At 41.8% G+C, this 20,626-nt stretch overlaps 1 protein-coding gene and 1 pseudogene across 2 annotated transcripts; one reads left to right on the forward strand and one right to left on the reverse strand.

The window, feature by feature from the left end:
- Nucleotides 1-2,406: 2,406 nt before the first annotated feature.
- On the reverse strand, nucleotides 2,407-15,276 carry MRLN (myoregulin). Of its 2 annotated transcripts, none has more exons than XM_024561138.3 (3): nucleotides 15,177-15,276; nucleotides 4,745-4,854; nucleotides 2,407-2,612 (listed from the first exon to the last, which is right to left on the reverse strand). In XM_024561138.3, the coding sequence occupies exon 3, from the start codon at nucleotides 2,590-2,592 to the stop codon at nucleotides 2,452-2,454; it is 141 nt and encodes a 46-aa protein (XP_024416906.1). In that variant the 5' UTR covers nucleotides 2,593-2,612; nucleotides 4,745-4,854; nucleotides 15,177-15,276; the 3' UTR covers nucleotides 2,407-2,451. The 2 variants fall into 2 exon arrangements, with proteins under 2 accessions (XP_024416906.1, XP_045052121.1); XM_045196186.3 differs by lacking the exon at nucleotides 15,177-15,276 and adding an exon at nucleotides 11,408-11,549.
- On the forward strand, nucleotides 11,987-19,451 carry LOC112305326 (rho-related GTP-binding protein RhoC pseudogene; annotated as a pseudogene).
- Nucleotides 19,452-20,626: the final 1,175 nt, after the last annotated feature.

Below are 20,626 nucleotides of genomic sequence, written 5' to 3' on the forward strand. Positions count from 1 at the left end.
ACTGTAGCGTGCAGAGGGATCACGGGGGATCTGATTACAGTGCAGTTTCTGAATTCAGTATGTTGGGGGAACTAGGATTCTGCACGTCTGACAAGTTCACAGGAATGCTGCTACTTATAGAATATTCTTCTCCATACCCTCATAACAGCCCTGCAGTAACTTCCTCAAATGCAGTTGAATCATTTGGGTATTCATTCATTTCCCCCAACTAGACTATGAACTCCGCAAGAGCAGGAGCTATGTTTTGTTCACGACTTTGACCTGGCTGCCCAGCACCAAGCCTGGCAAAAAGGAAAGGAACGTATATTTTAGAAGAATGAAGGAAGGGCCACCTATTTTATTTCTTGCTTTATTTTTATTTTTTATCCTCACCCAAGGACATGTTTATTGTTCTATAGAGAGGGGAAGCTGAGAGAGAGAGGGAGAGAAACATCGAACAGCTGCCTCTCACACATGCCCCAGCGGAAAACCAAACCCACAACCTTGGCATGTGCTCTGACCAGGAATCAAACCCCTGGCCCTCTGGTTTATGGGTAGATGCTCCAACCAGCTGAGCCAGGGCTTTTGTTTTTTCCTTAATCCCTTCGCCATTTTTTCCCAGCCCCACAACCTCTCTCCCCTCTGACAGCTGTCAGTCTGTTTCCATTTTATTTATTTTGTTCATTAGATTCCACATATGAGAGAAATCCTATGGTACTGGCCTTTTCCTAATTGGCTTATTTCACTTAGCATAATGCTCTCTAGGTCCATCCATGCTGTCACAAAGGATAAGATTTCTTTCTTTTTTTACAGCTGAGTAGTATTCTACTGTATAAATGTACCACAGAAAAGCAATCTATTTTCAATGCCAAAGCCATCATATTTGAATGTTAAGACTCTTGCTACTTATTGAAAACGGATATTTATCAAGTAACCTTTGTTGTCTCAAGTCAGATGATGACATCTAGTTGTCATCGACACATTTCAAAATAGCATAACCAAAAGAAGTTTTGAGGATCATCTAGTTTAGACACCTCTCACAGAACGATGCCAGGGTCCAGTGCAATAGAGCCACATCTGGGGCCAATTGGATGGGCTAATGTGAGGTCATTCTAAGGGAATGGGGGAAGTACAGAACAAGCAGGGTGATTGAGGCACCCTAACACTCAGCTGGAAGACAGCCACATCACCCCTGCCTCCACCTGGTGATGCTGATAACACCAATCCACCATGGGTCGTGGGTTTTCCAAGTGCCAAGAACTTGAAAGTTCCACACAGCATCTCATTTTATCCTCTCTCCACACCTACAATATAAGCACTTACTGGTAGGTAAGGAAGGAAAAGCATAGCATTATTAAGCTGTAAGAGGTGAAGCCAGATTTGGACCCAGGCAGTGTGGCTTCGGAGTTGATACTTCTAACCACGTTGTCTACTGCCTGGAAGCACACAGGAAAAAGAAGCAATTGCCTGAAGATGGGAGTGAGTTTACTCCCTCATCAGCAACCTGATAACAGGCTGAGACAAATCCCAATAGAGGGAACTGGGGAGAAATACATCACACGAGCAGGAGATGGCCCGTGTATGGAAAAGGAAGGGTCGGACAACGTAGTGTAGAAAAAATAGGCTTTTCTGTTACAGCAAATGCTCAAATAGTTTGATTCTATGTGGCTTGTAGTTCAATATCCAAAACCACTGAAAAGTTAAGTACGAGTCAGTTAAGTAGTAAGTCTCAAAGGTCCCAGGTTCTTTTCACACTCCATTGGATCTCTTATGAAACTTGTATTAATAATTGGGCGAAATCTGAGAGGGTCATCACATGGAAGAGACCAGAGTTTTGTGAAGCATGTATATCCAATGTAGCAAGTTAAAAAATCTAAAAGACAGAGAAAACGTTTTTTAAAAGCTTAAAAAGCAGAAGTTCAACTGTTATGTTTTAACACTGTCAGAAAATGAGGAATCAAGAAAACAGGGGAAGAGAATGCATTGTCAAATTGGATATGAGGCCCTGACTAGTGTGGCTCAGTTGGTTGAGTGTTGTTCTGCAAAATGAAAGGTCACAGGTTCAATTCCCTGTCAGGGCACATGCCTGGGTTGCAGGCCTGGGTTCCCAGTAGGGGGCATGTGAGAGGCAACAAATTGGTGTACCTCTCACACATTGATGTTTCTCCCCCTCTTTTTCTCCCTCCCTTCCCATCTCTCTAAAATAAATAAATAAAATATTTTTTAAAAATCAGAAAATTTTATGACTCAATAGTGTAGATTGCAGGGGGATTCTACTTCAATTTATGGAAATGTTTTATAAGCCATAAAGTACTAAATAATACACAATACTGTTTCTATGTAATGTTCTGTTGGTTTTGAGAATAATTGGAGATGTCATCAAATTAAAATCACTCAACACATTAAACTACAAATTTTTATCCACAGGCATTTAATATGAAATTTACTTGCAAAGTAAGGGAAGTCAGCTTCCTAAGAAGTTACAACAACATATATAATAGACAATAAGTCAACAAAGATAACAAATAAAATTTTTAGAAGTCTTCCCACAATTTCATCTTCCAGACTTGTGGGTGTAGTCGTAGAAATTAATATCCAGTTTTTACACGTCATATCCAGAATGCTCCTGTGTCCTAGGGAAAAAAGGGAGAGAAGTATCCTCAAATGAACACATAATTCTGATCAATTAACGCAATCTAATATTTGCACTGCAAAGAAACAGTGATGAGGAAACGTCTTTAAGGCAAGACTCCACATAAGTGTAACGAATAAACCAATAAACTAAAATGCTTTACTCCTGAATGAACTAAAATATTTTTCATCTACTCATTTTGGCCACTTCATGTCATAGTCATAGACTGTTCTATATGCTAAACTTGCCTTCTTTCTAAAAGAAACAATTCAACCACTTTGTAAGGTATGTAAATGTCTCATCACTGCTATACACCCAAACGAATATAATGTTGTATGCCAACTGTAATTGAAAAATAATTTTTTAAAGGAAAAGAAACAGCTCAAGAAACTATCAGAATAACTCTTCTCTTTTTGTATTATCAGTATTTATGAAGTCTTAGATGTTAAGTTATTTACATTATTTTACAATGGAGTCAGTGAAATTATCATTCTTCCAACCCATACAGTATTATCAGGAAATGAAAATCTGAAAACATGGAAAAAGGGAAATTTTTTTTAAGTTTTAAAAAATTAAACAACAAAAGGTTTTTTTTAAATTTTTTTAATTTTATTTTTTTATTGTTATTCGACTACAGCTGTGTGCCCTTTCTCCCCATCCCTCCACCCGACCCCAGCTGCCCCCCTCCCTTCCCCACCTCCACCCTCCCCCTTGATTTTGTCCATGTGTCCTTTATAGTAGTTCCTGTAATCCCCTCTCCTCACTGTCCCCTCCCCACTCCCCCCTGCCCATTGTTAGATTGTTCTTAACTTCAATGTCTCTGGTTATAATTCGCTTCCTTTTTTCTTCTATTTATTATGTTCCAGTTAAAGGTGGGATAAAGGTATTTGTCCCTCACCGTCTGGCTTGTTTCACTTAACATAATGCTCTCCAGTTCCATCCATGCTGTTGCAAAGGGTATAAGCTCCTTCTTTCTCTCTGCTGCATAAAACTCCATTGTGTAAATATACCATAGTTTTTGGATCCACTCGTTTGCTGATGGGCACTTAGGTTGCTTCCAGTACTTGGCTATTGTAAATTGTGCTGCTATGAACATTGGGGTGCATAGGTTCTTTTGGATTGGTGTTTCAGGGTTCTTAGGGTTTCAGGGTTCTAGCAGCGGAATTGCTGGGTCAAAGGGCAGTTCCAGTTTTAGTTTTCTGAGGAAATTCCATATTGTTTTCCACAGTGGCCTCACCAGTCTGCATTCCCACCAACAGTGCACTAGGGTTCCCTTTTCTCCACATCCTCTCCAACATTTGTTTGTGGATTTGTTTATGTTACAAAAGGTTTTTTTAATTTTCTTGATCTCTCCCTCAAGATTCTCTCTCATATTCTGGTCCTCTAATAAAGAGTATCAATCAATTTCTTCCACATTTCAGTGTAAATTAAACAGCTTTAAAATAGCTGGAATTTTAAAAAGTATAACAGAATTTATAAAAGTATTAAGTTGTGGTTAGTTTAGCATACTCTTGGAACATTTTACCAAATGTCAGTCAGGTAGAAAGTTTAGAACATTCTAAACTCCTTTTTCAGGAATGCAAGGTCAAATAAGCAATTTTCAAGTGCTTACTTACATCAAAGTCCCTTATATACACTCAACTCATAAAGGACATCAGTACTTTTAAAAAGTGGCAAGATTGGGGTGGTGCTATATTCACTCAAAGCCCAAAAGGCAGGTTGAATTGTGAGAGAGGAGACAGAGAGAGGGAGAGGTATATATGACTTACGCAAGAGTAATTTTCTCCCACTTGGAGCAATCTTGACTAATTTCTGTAGTAACTAGCCCCATTCCTGAAGGAAAGACTCGTGCCCTGAATCAGACAGCAATCACCAGCAAAGAAAACACCTATGACATCCCTTACATTCAACAATTCCTTTTGCCTATGTTTCAGAAATAAGGGGTAGGAATAATACATTGGTTTACAAAATGACTTCTCTGTTTCCTATAACCTCAGCCTCCAAATTGTTTCCTGTGTGCTCTGAGGGGTACCTTCAATTTTCTTCAACGACAGTAAGAGAGAGGCTCAAATAGGAGGTGAGGGAAAGACCAGACAACTGGTAGGGATCGAAGAGTAGAAACCCATTTCCTACCTGACTGGATCCCAGGCTGTGGCAGATGGCACTGGTTTGGTTTTCTCTCTGTCTGCTCTGGCTAGAACAAAGTACACTCAGCACAGGTGGTCTCTTGGCAACTTTTGCTCCTGGGTCAAAGCACATTAAAAGGTTTTATTGGATAGTGAGGTAGTGTATACAGTTGAAGGGTAGGGAGTCTACATAGAGAAACTCTAAAATTACTTCTCACAGAAGTCAGGAAGGAGATACTGAAGAGGACTTTGGAAAATATGACACTTTAATTTCATTTTTATCACAAATACATATAGCTAAAAACTGTACCTTTAACAGAAGAATTAAACTGAATTCTAGGCTTTTCCAAGCAGGACAAACATTCACAACACTTTTTAAAACAACTATTCTTGGGGGTAGAGGGATGGGAGAAATGTTTAGTGTACATACTTATAACTAGTAAATAAATAAGTCCTGGAGATCTAACACATAGTACAGTGGTTATAGACAAAAAAACCCATTATAAACATTAAACTTGCTAAGAAACTAGATTTTAGTTGTTCCCAGCTCTAGAAGAAATGAGAACTGTGTGATCCAATAGAGGTGTTAGGGAACGCTTGTGTGGCAGTCATATAATATAAGTGCATCAAATCAATGTCATACTCCTTAAACTTGCACAATGTTGCATGTTAAATATAACTCAATAAAAAAATTCCCTAAAAATTATTTTAAATATATTTGCTTCAATATCAATCATAACGACCAATAAAACGTCTCTGTTTATATAAGAAACTACAACTCATGAAATTGTATGTCTGTTATAAATTCAAAAGTTTTAAGATTTTTATCACTTTCATGAACAAATGAGAAAACAGAGGAGTGAGTTTATTACGAGAGACCAGGCTATAAAGTTCGGTCAAAAAAGGAAGATTTTTTTTGTCCAATAAAACGATGATTATTATAACTGTGAAACAATAGAAGCACTATTTAGGAAGTTGTTAAAACATTTAAAGATGAATAAAACCAATACCTATGACCACCCGTTACAGTCTTAGGTATATACCCTGAGGAAAGGCGTGAATGTCCACACCCAGGACACGTATCCAAACACCATCTGTAATATCTTCAACCCGAATGCTCATTAGTAGATAGATGATAAATATTCATATGATGGATTTTTTACAATAATGAAAGTTAAGCTACAGCTCCACAAAAAAACAGAGCTGATTTTTACAAGCATAATATTAAATTTTTAAAAAGCAACATGTAAAAGAAAACACACAGTATAAGTATATTCATGTAAAGTAGAGAAACAGAGTTAAAAGTGCATAGTTTAAGAAACAAACTAGATACATAGAACAAACTGATGAGGAAAGTGGGGAGATGGGCAGAAAAGAAGAAGGGGACTAAAAAGTACAAACGTCCACCCTGGCCAGGTTGCTCAGCTGGTTGGAGAGTGCACCAAAAGGAGGTTGGGGGCTGATCCCCATTTGTGGCATGTACAGAAAGCAGTTGATCGCTCTCTCTTTCTCTCCTCCTCTCTCTCTCAAATCAATAAACATGTCCTCAAGTGAAAATTAAGGGGAGAAAAAGTACAAACTTCCAGTTATAAAATATGTCATAAGGACATAACGCATAAGGCATACAGTCATATTGCTGTAATAACTCTGCGTGGTACTGATGGTTACTAGATTTATTGCAATGATTGCTTCATAAGGTACTTAAGGTTGAATCACACCTGAAACACACTATCGTAGTGGAACTATGATTAAAAGTTTAATTTAAAAAGTGCACAGTTTAGTGGCTGATGTACAGGTGGCAACAGTGTAGAGGTAAATACATCCAGAGAAGTGAGGCACTGGCTACCATAAACTGGGGAGAGTGGTGACTTCAGTGAGAGTAAGGGAAGGGGGGTAGACATGAGGAGCTTCCAGCAACGTTTCATTTCTCGTCCTGGATGTGGTTACACTGACAATCACTTCTTAACTACTTGTTAAACTGTAAGTAGAAGTTCTATGTGCTTTTCTGTCTGTATGTTAGACTTCACAATTGAAATATTTTAAAAAGAAAACAGAAATACCTACAAATGTAAACGGTGGATGTAACGGTCGAGTTTGAGCGATTTTTTTTTCTTTTGCTTTTTCCATTACTCATATTTTCATTTAAAAGAATGTTGCTTATATAACTTTAGACAATGAAAGACAGTGGTCCTCTAACTGCTAGTCTTCTTCCTCCCCATATATTTAGAAGTAACATATACTGATTTTATTTCTGTCAAAAAAATCATTTAACAACTGATTATAGCCTGGTCTTTTGTAATAAATTCATTCTTTTGTGGAAGAACATGTTCTTGTCTCATTCAAAATGCTCATGAGGACCAGGAATGCACGTGATTCCTGTTTGGTTCTTCCCTTGCTAGTAGATGTTTGTAGATCTAAACCATTGAAGGACACAAATTGGTATCATCACAGGATTACAAACACTCAAATTCTATTGTGCGTTACAATTACATGATCACAGTATTTTGATTTACATTAGCTAGAAGCTCAGTAATCAAGTGTTTTTTATTTGGAATTTCTGGGACATTCTTTTGGGGAAAAACAATTTAACGACCAATTTTTTAGGGGAAAACTGTTATTGGATAAAACATGCACCAAAAATATAAATAAATTTCAATGGGTGAGGAAACTTTTGATAGTATAGTCGAACATATATAGTGTGACTATCTCTTAGACCATGGCCTTATTGGAATGCAGTATTCAAAAACCAGAGTTAAAATAATGTCACCTCCAATTTCTGTAATAACACATCATAGGTTGCTTCAGCCCAAACATATTTCATGTTGAAATTTCAGATGATTGCAAATAATTTCCTCTCCTATTTGTATGCCTCTACCTAGTTTTTACCCCCCTCCTATATCCTGGGAATCAATTTATTATTTTATAGAATATACTAGAAACAGAACGAATATTCCCTTACCAGGTTTTTAAAACTTCTCTTTATTTTTTCTTTTGTTTCCATCAGGATTCCAAATGATCTAACGCAAACTGACCTGTTCACTGTTTATGGAATGGTGGAACAGGGGTACCCCATAAAGCGAGTCAGACAGACAGAGAGCAGGCGTAACCCTTGGTCTCTGGAGTTGAACTTCACTGAATTCTCTGTTCTTCAGCCTGATATCAGCTTGAAGCCTCTTTTCTTTTCTTTTTTAAAATGTTATTTATTTATTTTTAGAGAGAGGGAAAAGGAGGGAGAAGTAGAGGGAGAGAAACATCACTGACAACGACGTGTGAGGGAAACATCAATGAGTTGCCTCTCGCACACACCCCAACCAGGGACCCGGCCCACAACCCAGGCATGTGCCCTGCCCAGGAATCGAACCAGCGACCTTTGCTTTGTGGGGCAACACTCAACCAGCTGAGCCACACCGGTCCGGGCAGCTTGTAGGCTCTTGATTAAAACCTTTACAAACATGTTTTATGAAAAACAGAGTTTCTCAAATCAACTCTGACCCCTGAGACTAGTGCATTGACCAAAATGGCTTGGTGCCATGGCAAAACCAAAACAATCCAAAACAAACAACCCAAAACACACACCCCTCTATTATATAAAATTATTCCTACTAATTATTTCTACCAAGACATCACACCTTTCTCAATTTCTCTCAACTTCTGCTCTCTCGTTTTATGTATTAGGCGTGGATCCTTGGTCAAGACAAAACTGTAAAGTCTCTTTTTCAATCAAAAGAAAAACACTTTTCATTGGATTCAAATTTATATTCTTAAACACGAGTCACATTTCAAAAAATATTTTCTTTTTTTGACGAGATGTGCTAATCCTACTTCTTGTTTCCATCAGTATCTAATGGTCAGCATAATATTGACAGAGCTGCCTTGAGACACATGTTAAAAAATGAGATAAAAGTGAAATCTGTCCATTTTTGCTTAATAGGTCACTTATGTAAAGCACAATAATGACCCTTTATTGAGGGTCAGGTATGTGCCGGGCCATGCCCTGCAGGATCAGGATGGGGAGCAGCTGCCCAGGCTACAGCACTCTGTGTTGGAGCCTAGATTCTACTAACCTGGGACTCCAGTCCCCAAATCCTCAACTGCATGGATTTGTTAATGTTTTCTCATAAAAAGTCACATTTGAAAAGATCTACATTACAGTGGAAACTGACTGTGCTGAAATGAAAACATCCACGTGTAATTACCAATGGCCACTCTCTTTCTTTGGTCCTGGCTCTTTTCTGCAAAAGTGAACTGCTGGTGGAACAGCAGGATGGACAGTCTTGTGCTTCCTCTCTGGGCCTGAAGACCCCGAGTTTGCCAGAATATCTTTACAACAGCAGTTGTTAAATTATTCACATCAAAACAGTCTGCTCTTTGTAAGTGGAACCTTCATAAACCACCACTAGGAAGTTCTTCTCTAGCAACCAGATTAGCCGAAAGTACAGTTTTTAAATCTAGGTTTTTTGGGTTTTTACTACCGGCAGTTTTATTCTTGTTTATTATTAGTTCATTATCTATCCACTGATCAACTTATGACTGACAAGTTCTCCCCTTGATCTCAGCATTAGCTGGACAGAGAAATAACAAGAGTGCTTTCAGGACACGGTGGTTGAGAGATGGGTCTGGATTTAGACTGATGGGGTTTGACTCAGATCTGCCACTTGCCACGAGAACTTGGACAAGTTACATTAACTCTCTGTGCCTCAGCATGTCTGTAAAATGGGGTGATGATAATAGCATCTACTTCTTACGGTAGTGTGAGAATTAAATGAGCTAATACTTGTGCCTAGCAAGTAAACATCTAATAAGAGAGGGTGACTATTATTATGAATTATCATTTAGCCTATTACATCATAGATGGTACCCTTTGAATGGACCATTCTTTTCAGTTTCTTTTTAAGCACTTAAACAGGCAACACTGTCACATTGCTACTTATCCTTTGAAACCCAGTGTTACCTCCTCTGTGATCCATCCTGACTTCCTCTGGTAGAATTCAGTGCTCACTTGTCTGTAACGTGTCGCAGCTCCCTACACTGTATTATGGTGGTTTGCATGTACCAGCCCCTAGGGAGCTGCTGTCTTCCTAGAAAGCGGGATGGCCTTACCCATCCTGGATCCCAGTGCCTCACAATAACTGCATGTATACAGTTGAAGCTTTCTTGGAAGACTGAAATTTCATTTTTTTAAATGATAATTACAACAAGAACAGCACATACAGCAATGAGCAAAAGGAGGATTACAGTTGTGAGTACACAAAACAATGTATTCTTGTATTATTCATTTATTTTTGTATTATTTATTTGTTATTTATCTTATTATTATTTTAATTCTGTATCCTTATTTAATTTATCCTTTATAATTTATCCCTTAGATAATGATGGCTGGTAATTTAGTCTACTTTTGCTCACCCCTGCATATTAAGTCTGCTTTTCCCAGCAAATATTTTAAAACTAAAATCCCAGAGTTGGGTGCTTTTAATTTATCTACATATGGAAAAATGTCTCTTGCCCATTAAAGTTATGTTCAGTAAAATTACCTTTTAGAAATCATATGGTAATTATGTCTTGGTGTTTTCATTTCTGGGTCTTTTTTCCCCCTTGTAATTAGGAAACCAAGTCAAGTTGTTGGAAGGCACTGACAAGTATACGGCACCAGCCCTAGGATCTCAGGATAGGAGTGTCCTGTAGGGAGGGCCACCGTTTCTATGACATAATGGAGACTTGTCCCCTTAAGACTCCAGAAATGGATGCTGGTCTAGCAGGGCAGGGTACAGAAACTCCTGAAATCTAAGTTATTCATAAGCTAAAGAAAAGTCAGGTATGTTTAATAGTAAATGGATTTTGTATGTTCTATAAATTTCTAAAATTTGAGTTCAGGTTGCATTTTCTGAACTAATTAAGGCTCCATTTGATTCTCCCAAAACTGAGTTATGTGAGAAAGGAAATTTAATGCACATCTGAGAAATTAATTCATCAACAATATGAGCCTTGTATGACAGAAAGCTTGAATGAGAATCATAATAAACAGCACATGGCTTTATACTTACCGTATTTTTTGGACTATAAGACGCACTCCCCACCAAATTTGGGAGGAAAATGGGGGTGCATCTTGTAGTCTGAATGTAGCTTACATTTACATTGGTGAAATATTATGTTATTTATATTATTAAATATTTTACCACCTTTTTTGCTTCAAAATTTTTTTCCTATTTTCCTCCTCTAAAACCTAGGTGCATCTTATGGTCTGGAAAATACGGTAAATGATTGCAGACATGATTGTTGGACCTTGTTTCCTGATTAATATAGGGTTTCAAGGAAATTTTTCTCTTTCCAGCTAAGGAAAACAACAGTAGTGAAAGGTCTGCACTATTACGGAAATGCTGGCACTGGAAAGATATTTGCGATTTTGTGAACTTCTTACTTGACAAATGAGGCCCAGAGAAGTATAGCAACTTGTCTGAAGTCACACAGTTGCTTTTCTTCAGAGCTACTATCCTAAATGCCTTGGCAGTTTTTCAAAATCTCTGGTAAACTGGATTCTGCATTTCATAAGATGTGGCTATTTGGAGATATTCTACCTTCACCACCTCCCAGCTTCTTTGATTCAAGCCAAGGTAAGAGCTGAGAGCCCGGAGTAAAGGAGGCCACAAGTGAAAACTTGGCCAGGCAGACTCACCAGGTGCAGAACTTGACAAAGTGGACTTCGACTGAAAACAAACACGTATGCTCTGTCACACTTGGTCGGTGGAGTGGGGCTTCTGAGAATGTAGATTTGGGGGCCAGATGGAACTGGTTTTAGATCCTGGTCCTGGCTGGCATTAGCTCTGTAGCCGTGGCCCAGGCGCTTACCACCACCTGCCACCTCACCTGGAGAACCGCGATAATACCCGCCTTCAAGGGCGTGGAAAGGATTGTATTCATTACTACAGTTAAGAAAGGCCTACATGTGCTTTGATTTTAATCTCATAAAACCTTATGAGGTGAGTTATTACACTTCTGTTTCCTTAGTTGGAAAGATGGGCCTATACATGCTTTGATTTAATCTCATAAAACCTTATGAGGTAAGTTATTAACACTCCTATTTCCTGAGAGGTTAAGTAACACGACACAAGATCACACACCAGGGATGACCAGAGATTTGGAGACAAGTCTGTTCAGCTCCAAAGCCTTAGCCACTGCACTGTCTCAGGACTGGAAAAGGCAACACGAGAGCCCAGCAAGCTGCCCGACACTGGATAAAATACTGATTGGCACGATGAAGCAGCAGAAGCAGAAAGATGGCCGCTTCCCTGCAGCCCAAGTACAGTTGAGAGACATGAGCGATCAGAGGGATGAGAGGGAAACCTGCTCCTCCAGAGGGGCAGGGCGCCCCAGACCTGTGTGGAACCGCTCTTCTGCTTTTGTCTTCAACGGTACTTCCCGGGCTTTCTTTCTGTGTCAACACCTGTCCAGGTTGAGCCTCCCCAAGCCATCTACAACCATGCCTCACGTGTTTTAAGTAAATATTTTGACCCTAGAATAAACTATTTTTCTACACATGACCAAACATCTCCTCTTAATTATTCACTCCCAAGTGTCCTGAAGGCTGAGATTTCCCGTTATCACACTCCTGCCCCAAATAGGAGATTGGGCATTGTCCCTAAGAAGACCTAAATTACTCAACTACAGGCACTTAACATGAAGAAATATTCTAGAACCCAAATAATCAAAATGTTTTCAACCTTCTCCCTGCCAAGTTCCCCCCCCCTCTCTATGAATGACAGCTGTAGTGTACTGTTACAAGGCCCGATGAGTTTTCCAGGGCACTGGCTGGGCCCCAGGCCTACCAGGCTTCAACAGGAAACCCCAGCACAGCAATGCCGCCCAAACCTCATCCTTCTATACAATGAGGATGGGACTGAGGGTGCTTGTTTTTTATCTGCAGAACTCATACATCCAAACGAGTGTCATCACAGGTTTGGGATTGGTGAGTGGAGGACAGTAGAAAATCTCTGGACCTGTTTCCATTCTAAAAAGCATTTGCCAAAATCGTTTAAATATCTTCTTGGACTGCAATGCACACTCCTCTGCATAAACTCATGGGTGGTGATTTGTCATTCACAGAGGTACAGGTGTGATATCTGAAACCAGCTAAATGTTATTTGGAGTCAAGAAGCTACATGGCTAGGCTGGAGAACACAACTTCCAGTTAAATAAAAGCCTGTGACCTCCTTTTAGGAAGAATTTTTATTTCCAGCATGTAGCACAGGGATTAGAACAAAATAGGTGCCCAATTAAAAAAAAATGTGTGCTGAAGGAAGATGAGCTATGACTTTATGGTGCTGTTCTCCTATGCCTCACAGACTCATTACTTAGGAGGTGAACCCAAAGAGGAGCCCCGTAAATCAAGGAGTCATTTTTCCAAGAATATACAGCCTTCCAAGGGAAAGACTGCTTGTTTTTGCTGAGTTTGGGGTATGAAAGTCCTGTGGACTGCTACTGTGTCATAATACAGTTTCCTGTCTGTGCTTCTCATGTATCATGGAACAAGTCCACTTCGACCCATATCGTGAAATGTCTTCTACATTACAGCTTACTGACCCCTTGCTAATTTAGTACTGTGTCTTGCACACACTTAGAATTGCATAAAAGTTTGCAGAACAAAAGTTTATAGAGGAAAACAAAAATCTCATCCTGTCTGCTGAGTTACAGGGTGACTGGCACTTTGGGAAGCAGGTGTTGTTGGAGACAACCCTCCTTTCTGTCTCACGCAGACATATAATTGGAATCTAGCAAGGCAGCAAACCGGTCCTTTGTAACCATAACCACAAGAAAACATTTAGAATGCTGACTATGGCAGAGCAGGTAAGTTTGGTAAACAACAGCTTAGGCTTTGAAATGGTTTTGCAAGGTTCCCCACCATCACTGATTTTAGCTGTGGCCTCGTGTTCTGAACTACTAACTATACACCACCCTTCCATGCCCGCATCCTCAGCATTCACAACACCTACACATCCTGAGGATGCAGTTACTAAAAGCAGCAGAAGCCAATTATTGTCTCAACAGCTTAGATTAAAGTTCCCCATCAAGTACCACATTGAAGGCTCTAGGCAGGGTCCAGCACAGATAACTCCCCTTTTTTATTACAAAATCATAAGCATGTAATTCTGTAACATAACAATGTCACACTCAAGTGCACCATATGACATTTTTGGTGAAATGTTCAAATTAAAACTGTAAATTATCACACCCATATTATTACTCTACCAACCACACTCAAGCAGGCCTTACTTCTACCGGACCCTGTAGGCTTTAATTTGAAAACAAATGAGAGATGATTGAGAAGATTCAGGTGCTGGAGTTATTGGGGTGATCACTTCACAAGTTATATAAATGTCTAATTATGGGGCGGAACACCTGAAACTAATATACTATTGTACATCAGCTGTAATTCTAAAATAAAATTTTTTAAAAAAGAAGATTCAGGTAAAATTCAAGTGAGGGATTTCTTAAACAATGTTACCATACTTGGCCACTTTATATACATTATGGGTAAACCCCACTACCCTGTCAAATAGGTGATGACTCTTATTTCACCAATAAGGAAACTGAGGCTCAGAGAGATTGAGTAAGGTCACGCAGTTTGTGAGTGGTCCAAGCCAGGGCTCAGTACCAAGAGGGCTTTTCTGCCTCCTTCCAATTCACTATAATGCCTCCCTTATACATTTTATCTAGAAGCCCGATGCGCATGCTCAAGGGCACTGAATGTATGGAACCGAAGCAGAAAGCTTTATCAGTTTATAGTCCTGAAGAAGGACTGGAGTGTCAGGTTTCATCCCTGCTCTCAACAGAGCTGGACACCAGCCTTCCTGGGCGTCAGGGTCCTCCTTTCCAGACGGAAAACACAGTGACCTACTTTGCAGGACTCTCAGAAGCAACCATTATAGAAAGACTTCATAGACAAAGCCTTTGCCTAAAATAACAAGAAGGCAATGAATCTGTGGAACAAGACAGGTACCCTCTCTCACCCAAATCTCAAACATGGAAGAATGACAGGACCCAAATCTCCTATCTGACACTCCCCTGCGATACTTTTCATAAGTGAAATTTCTCTTTGAAATCACAGAAATCCTCTGTTTGGAGAGGAAACAGGGGAGATGAGTACATCAAGCACAGCCACAAGGCTTGTTCGAGTAATCTAGACATCATCAGTCCCTTGCTTCCTCCTGCCTTTATTAAACCAGAAGGAAATGGAAAGAATAGAATGCCAGTTCATTAATTTATCTAATAATCAGCCTTATACAAATTGAGCAGATGCTGAAATGCAGGGAAGGGAAATAGGCCTTATGAATCTAAGTTTTAACTTACTATATTCTCTCTCTATTAGAAACAAACAACAGTCATACTAAACTTTCTTCCTATGTCAACATTTTAAAATACCACATTTTTTAAAACCCAAAACTTACCGTTCAGGGGTTCAATAAGAGAAGAAGAGAAGTCCGCAGTCAAGGAGATGATCCCTCTCTCTCTCTTTTGTGAAAAACACCATATGCTCTTAGATGGATCAGGAGTCACTGGGCTGTTATTAATAACCGGCCTAGAGCTTTATGAAGAAACATGAGCCAGACCATTGCAGGAGGAGGCCAGTCGAAAGGAACTGACAGACACAGGTGGGATAAATTACGACCAGCTTACACTTAGGCCCACACAGGAGCTCGAGTACCCCATGGGGAGGGCCTCAGCGCTTTCGCAATCAATAGATCCCACGTCCAGCACTCTAAGAGTTCAACAATCAGCTAACAGAAATATCCTTATGTTTAACTCCCTTGAAAAACGACATGACTCACTTAATCCTATACTATCCTTTGTTCTTCTGAGAAATGCTTTCTTGTGGATATCTGAATATATTCTCAAATTTATCCATTTTTCCCTTGTTTACATTGACTCCCCCTATTTTTACAATATATGAACAAATGGATTTTCAAGGCCTGGCTGGGTGGCTCGGTTGGTTGGAGCATCATCCCGTACACCAAAAGGCTGCAGGTTTGATTCCTGGCTGGGGCACATACATAGGAACATAGGTTGAGGGTTCGACCCCTGGTTGGCATGCGTTTGGGGAGCAACCGATCGATGCTTCTCTCCCACATGGGTGTCTCTCTCACGTCTCTCTCTCTCTCTTGCTTCTTCTCTAAGATCAATAAACACATCCTTGGGTGAGGCTTTTTTTAAAAATGGATTTTCAAGTGTACATTATCAGTATTCTGAGATTTGTTTACCTGTGAGCATGTCAACCTCTCCCCCTCAGGGATCCCAAAGCAATCCCTGGGTGTGTGTGTGTGTGTGTGTGTGTGTGTGTGTTGAGGGGCAGGGAGGTGGATCTTGGGAAGGCGTAGAATTGAAGTCTGAAGAACAGAAGTGTACCCCTGACCTGGCTCCTGGTTGGCAAAAGCTCTCCTCTTTTGAAAAGCTGTATTTCAGAAAGCCCAGGTCCATGCCTCCACTGTCCCCGGCAACTGACATCAAATTGTTCGGGCCACTAAGAGTGTCTTCAGACCTAAACTATATTAAACACTGGCTCTGTACAAAGTGTTAAAAGAAAACAGATGATAAGACAAAAGTTATTAAAATATGTAAAGGTATTAATTGAAGGGGAAAAATGCTTGTGAAATTGCTTCATTCTGAAGGTTCCAGCTGCCTGTCACCCCGACTCAGGCCTGGAAACTGGCCCTTTTTTCACACTAAACCCTCTTTCAACTAACTGCTGAGAGTGGGGAGGCTGGAACACCTTACAAACCTCACCCAGTGGAGTGGTGTTCTGCTGAGGCAGTTGCCCCCCCCCACAAAAAGCAATATGCCTGTTTAATAGATGGGTAAGAGTGTATGAAGTAGGAAAAGAACACAATTTTTTTATTACTCTGATACATTTTAAATTTTTGAGTAACCACTGAATACACCTATCTTTGTAAAACATACTCACAAACTATAGTAAATATGTTATGTTCATCATACAACACAAGTAGGATTTTTTAAAGATAAAATTTAAGAATAAGTGAGCGTTCTCTCAGCGCTACCAGTGGGTCCCTGGGCCATGAACACCCCAGTGTGCAGAGGGCTGGGGAGTGGTGCAGAACCGCAGCTTCACCCCTTGTTGGCTACTGTGGGTTGAATTTTGTCTCTCAAAAAGATACGTCCAAGTCTTAACCCCTGTCTTAACCTGTGAATGTGGCCTTATTTGGGAATGTCATGTGACGAAGGAAACAGACACTTGACTGATGTGTCTACCAGCCAAGCCTCCCAGGACTCTTGGGCAATTCTTGGACTGAGGCTCTCTGCTTGACTTCTAATGTGATGCACAGAATCTCAGAAAGTCCAAAGGACTTAATCATTCTCCTAATATGGCCCTTCACAGATGGGGAGATGGGGCCCAGAGATTACAGTGTGTGAGTTCCAGTCTGGCGTCTACTGAAACCTCCTTGAGCCAGGCAGAGTAGCTTTGACAGCCTTAAGGAACTTAGCCAAGTGGGAGATAGGTAGGTGAACACACTCAACAATTTCCCCAAACCTACCATGTCTGGGCTCTGAGCTTGCAAATGCCATTCCTTCTGTCCAGCCAACTTTTCTTCCCCTAGATCCCCACTGTAAATTTTTCCCATCAGTGACTTCTTAGTTGTACCATTACCTGCCCTGGGAGTGCTTTCCCCACAAGCCAGTCTGGGTTCCTTGACCTGCGCGTGTCCTCCCGAAGTGCCCTTTGCTTATCTTTCCTGTACGGCTTTTTCACCTCTTCTCCCCAGATGAGCATTAGGTCCTGAGGACCACATCTAGAGCTTGGTTTCCTTGTCTGTCCTATTCCTGACATAACGCAGCCCCTCTGACGTTTGGAGGTGTGCACAGAGCACAAGGGAAACACAGGTAGGAAGGCTGACTGATGGAGGAGGTGATGCCAGGGCCCAGTTAACAGGAGAAGGGGAAATTTGCCAAGAAGCCCGCAGGGAAGGGCATTCCAGGGAGAGCCCCTGACGGGAGCAAAAGTATGGGGAGGAGGGGAGTGGATACAGGTGGGGCAAGCTGCACGTAGCTTGCATTGCTGGAGGATAAAGAATGAGGCTGAAATGGCCTGGGATAAAATTGAGATTAAGCAGGAATACATAAAAAACTCAGATATTCTGTTTCACCCCTGGTGAGCAGTTTAACCCCAACCAAGTTATTTAACCTGTTTGTCTGTTGCATCACCTGGAAACAGAAGATCATAATGTCACCCTCACAAAACTTGTTGCAAGGATCGAGTTAACATGTGGGAACGTATAAATGCACAAGAGTAAGAACTACGAAAGTTCTTCCTATTTTTATTATGTTGCACACTTCATCCTATAGACAAGATGGGGGCTTATGTTTCTATTCTAAGCAGCAGTGCAAAGTGGCCAGGTTTTCCTTTAGAAAAGCTTGTGGAGTTGGGGTTACTGAGCAGGTCCTGAGGCCAGAAAAGCAGCGGAAACTGTTTCCTACAACAGCCCAGGAGCGACAAAGACTGCACTGACTTGAGGCAGGAGGGCGAGGACGAGCAGGAGTAAGCAGCATTTAGTAGATGCAATTGGCAAGATTCAGTGTCTGGCTAGAATTGGGTGGGGAGAGACTGCCCAGGCAAAGAGTCGGCGAGCACTTTCTATGTATCAGGTGCAGAGCTCGATTCTTGAGGCCAAGAGATGCTGAGGAGCCGGTGCAGGGCCACAGTGAGTGAGCAAGTGGGCAAGGGAGACTTGAAACTCTGTCTCTAGGCGCCGTCTATGTACTTCCTAACACACCCTGCTGCAGTCCGGGAAACGGTCCTTCCCAGGGATAAAATTTCTGCCTTTCACATCACAGCTCTAAACCCATACAGAGGACCAACAAGGAAAATTCGGGCACTGAAGGAGGTGGGAGGAGGACTTTTGAACATCCAGGGCCTTCCACATCAAAAATGATGAAAGTTTCTTACCTCAAGCCACTCACATTGGCAAATTCCTTTCATTCCATTCATTTTGATGTAATGTGTTTTATGCAAACTTGAATACTTTGCCTCTCCCTCCCATTTTTATTGCTAGAGGCAGATCTCTCATGTTTATTTCTTAACTTTCCAAAAGTGTTGCAGTCTCACACTGCCATTGAGTATATGACATAAAACATAATCTCTGCCTCCTGCCCAGGCCTCAGATCCTAAAGAAGCTGGTGATTGAGGGGGAGGGGCCTGTGGGAAGACCTGCCCCCTCATTGTCTTCAGCAAGGACCAGCTCCAGAGGTCTACTACATCCCCACTGTCTTTGAGAACTACATCGCAGACACAGAGGTGGACCCTAAGCAGTTGCAGCTGGCCCTGGGGACACAGCAGGGCAGGAGGACTGTGATCACCTCCAGCCTCTCTCCTACCCCAACAATGACATTATTCTCCTGGACAGCCTGGGAAACATTCCTGAGAAGTGGACTCTGGTGGTGAAGCAATTCAGCCCCAACATACCCATCAGGCTTATGGGCAAAGGAAGGACTTGAGGCAAGACCAGCACACTGGAGAGAGCTGGCCAAGGTGAATCTGGAGCCCGTTCCACCTGAGGAAAGCCAGGACATGATGAGCCAGATCAGTGCCTTTGGCTACTTGGAGTGTTCAGCCAAGACCAAGGACAGGGTGCGGGAGGTGTTCAGACGGCCACTCGCAAGCTGGCCTGCGGGTGCGCAATACTAAGCGTCCGAGGGCCTGCCTCATTCCCTGAGATCCCCAAGGCCTCCCCTCTTTCCCACTGCGCTTGCTTTCACAGGGGTTCAGAAACATACCCGTTCCCCAGCCTCACCCTCCTTTTCATTTCTCCCCAGGCCCAAGATTGCATGGAGTTTCCCAAGCTCCCAGCCACCCCCCACCCCCCGAGCCCCGCCCCCGGGGTGGTGGTGGCAGGCCCCTCCTCCCTCCCAGCAGGAGGAGAGTTCTGCTGCGGCTGCCTGCGTCCAGGGCCAGGGTCCTTGGTCCCTCTGGCCTTCCCCAGAGGATCATCAACAGCAGCACTTGACAGGCTCCTGGCTCACGTGCCTGGGGTAGGGGACTTGGAGGATGAAACCCAGAGTCTGGGCCCCTGGGGTTTCTGCTATACTTGGTGGGGGGCATGAATAAAAAGGCCATTGGCTCCAACATCTTAAAGAAAAAAAGAAATGAAAAACACCCTATGGAATTATGTATTCAAGCTGTTTTTAAAGTATCTTTCCCTCCGTTTCATTTCAAGAAGCTGGTTTGAGGCTTTTTGTTTTGGGTTTTTTTTGTTTGTTTGTTTTGTTTCGTTTTAAGTAGAACCTGGCTTGATAAATGTGTGTTGCATGAAAGAGTCCATGAAGCTAGAAAGAAAACTGAGCAAATCCTCAAACAATAAAATTCAAGACCCAACACATTCCCTTCTCACAAGCTCTTGGCCCCTCCAAGTGCCCTCAGGGCAGCGGAAGGAAGTGGCCCTTGAACTCCAGGTTCCAAACATCCCTCAACAACACTGCCCAGGTGGGAGAGAGCTGTTCCTGTTGTCACTGAGCGGAATGCCCAGGGTCCCAGGGGGCTGCAGTGTGGTTTGAGGAAGGGGGACTTGCTTCTTGCAGGAAGGTTCTTCCAAATGAAGGTAACCAACAACAGGCGCCCAAAGCACTGCCCCACAGTCCCGGGTCATAGTTATTAGGAAATGAACTTCCTGTCCTTAATCAGCCCAGTATTTTTAAAGAGATGAGACTGGCTTGGGCACCTTGGGGGACAGTATGGAGGAAGTGACAAAGAGCAGTTATCAAGCCATCAACTGCGCAGTGTCTCCATCCTATCCGGCTCTGTTTTGGCCCAGTTTCAATGTCTGGGCCAGTCCAGGGAAGGCTGTGGGACTGACACCGGGGCAGGTGGTGGGGTGTTCTGCCCCGGCCTCAG

Source organism: Desmodus rotundus, chromosome 4 (genome assembly GCF_022682495.2).
Source record: "Desmodus rotundus isolate HL8 chromosome 4, HLdesRot8A.1, whole genome shotgun sequence".
NCBI lineage: Eukaryota > Metazoa > Chordata > Mammalia > Chiroptera > Phyllostomidae > Desmodus > Desmodus rotundus.

Coding starts and splice junctions, on each gene's coding strand:
- MRLN (XM_024561138.3), bottom strand. CDS start 2,592: ATGACGTGTAAAAACTGGATATTAATTTCTACGACTACACCCACAAGT.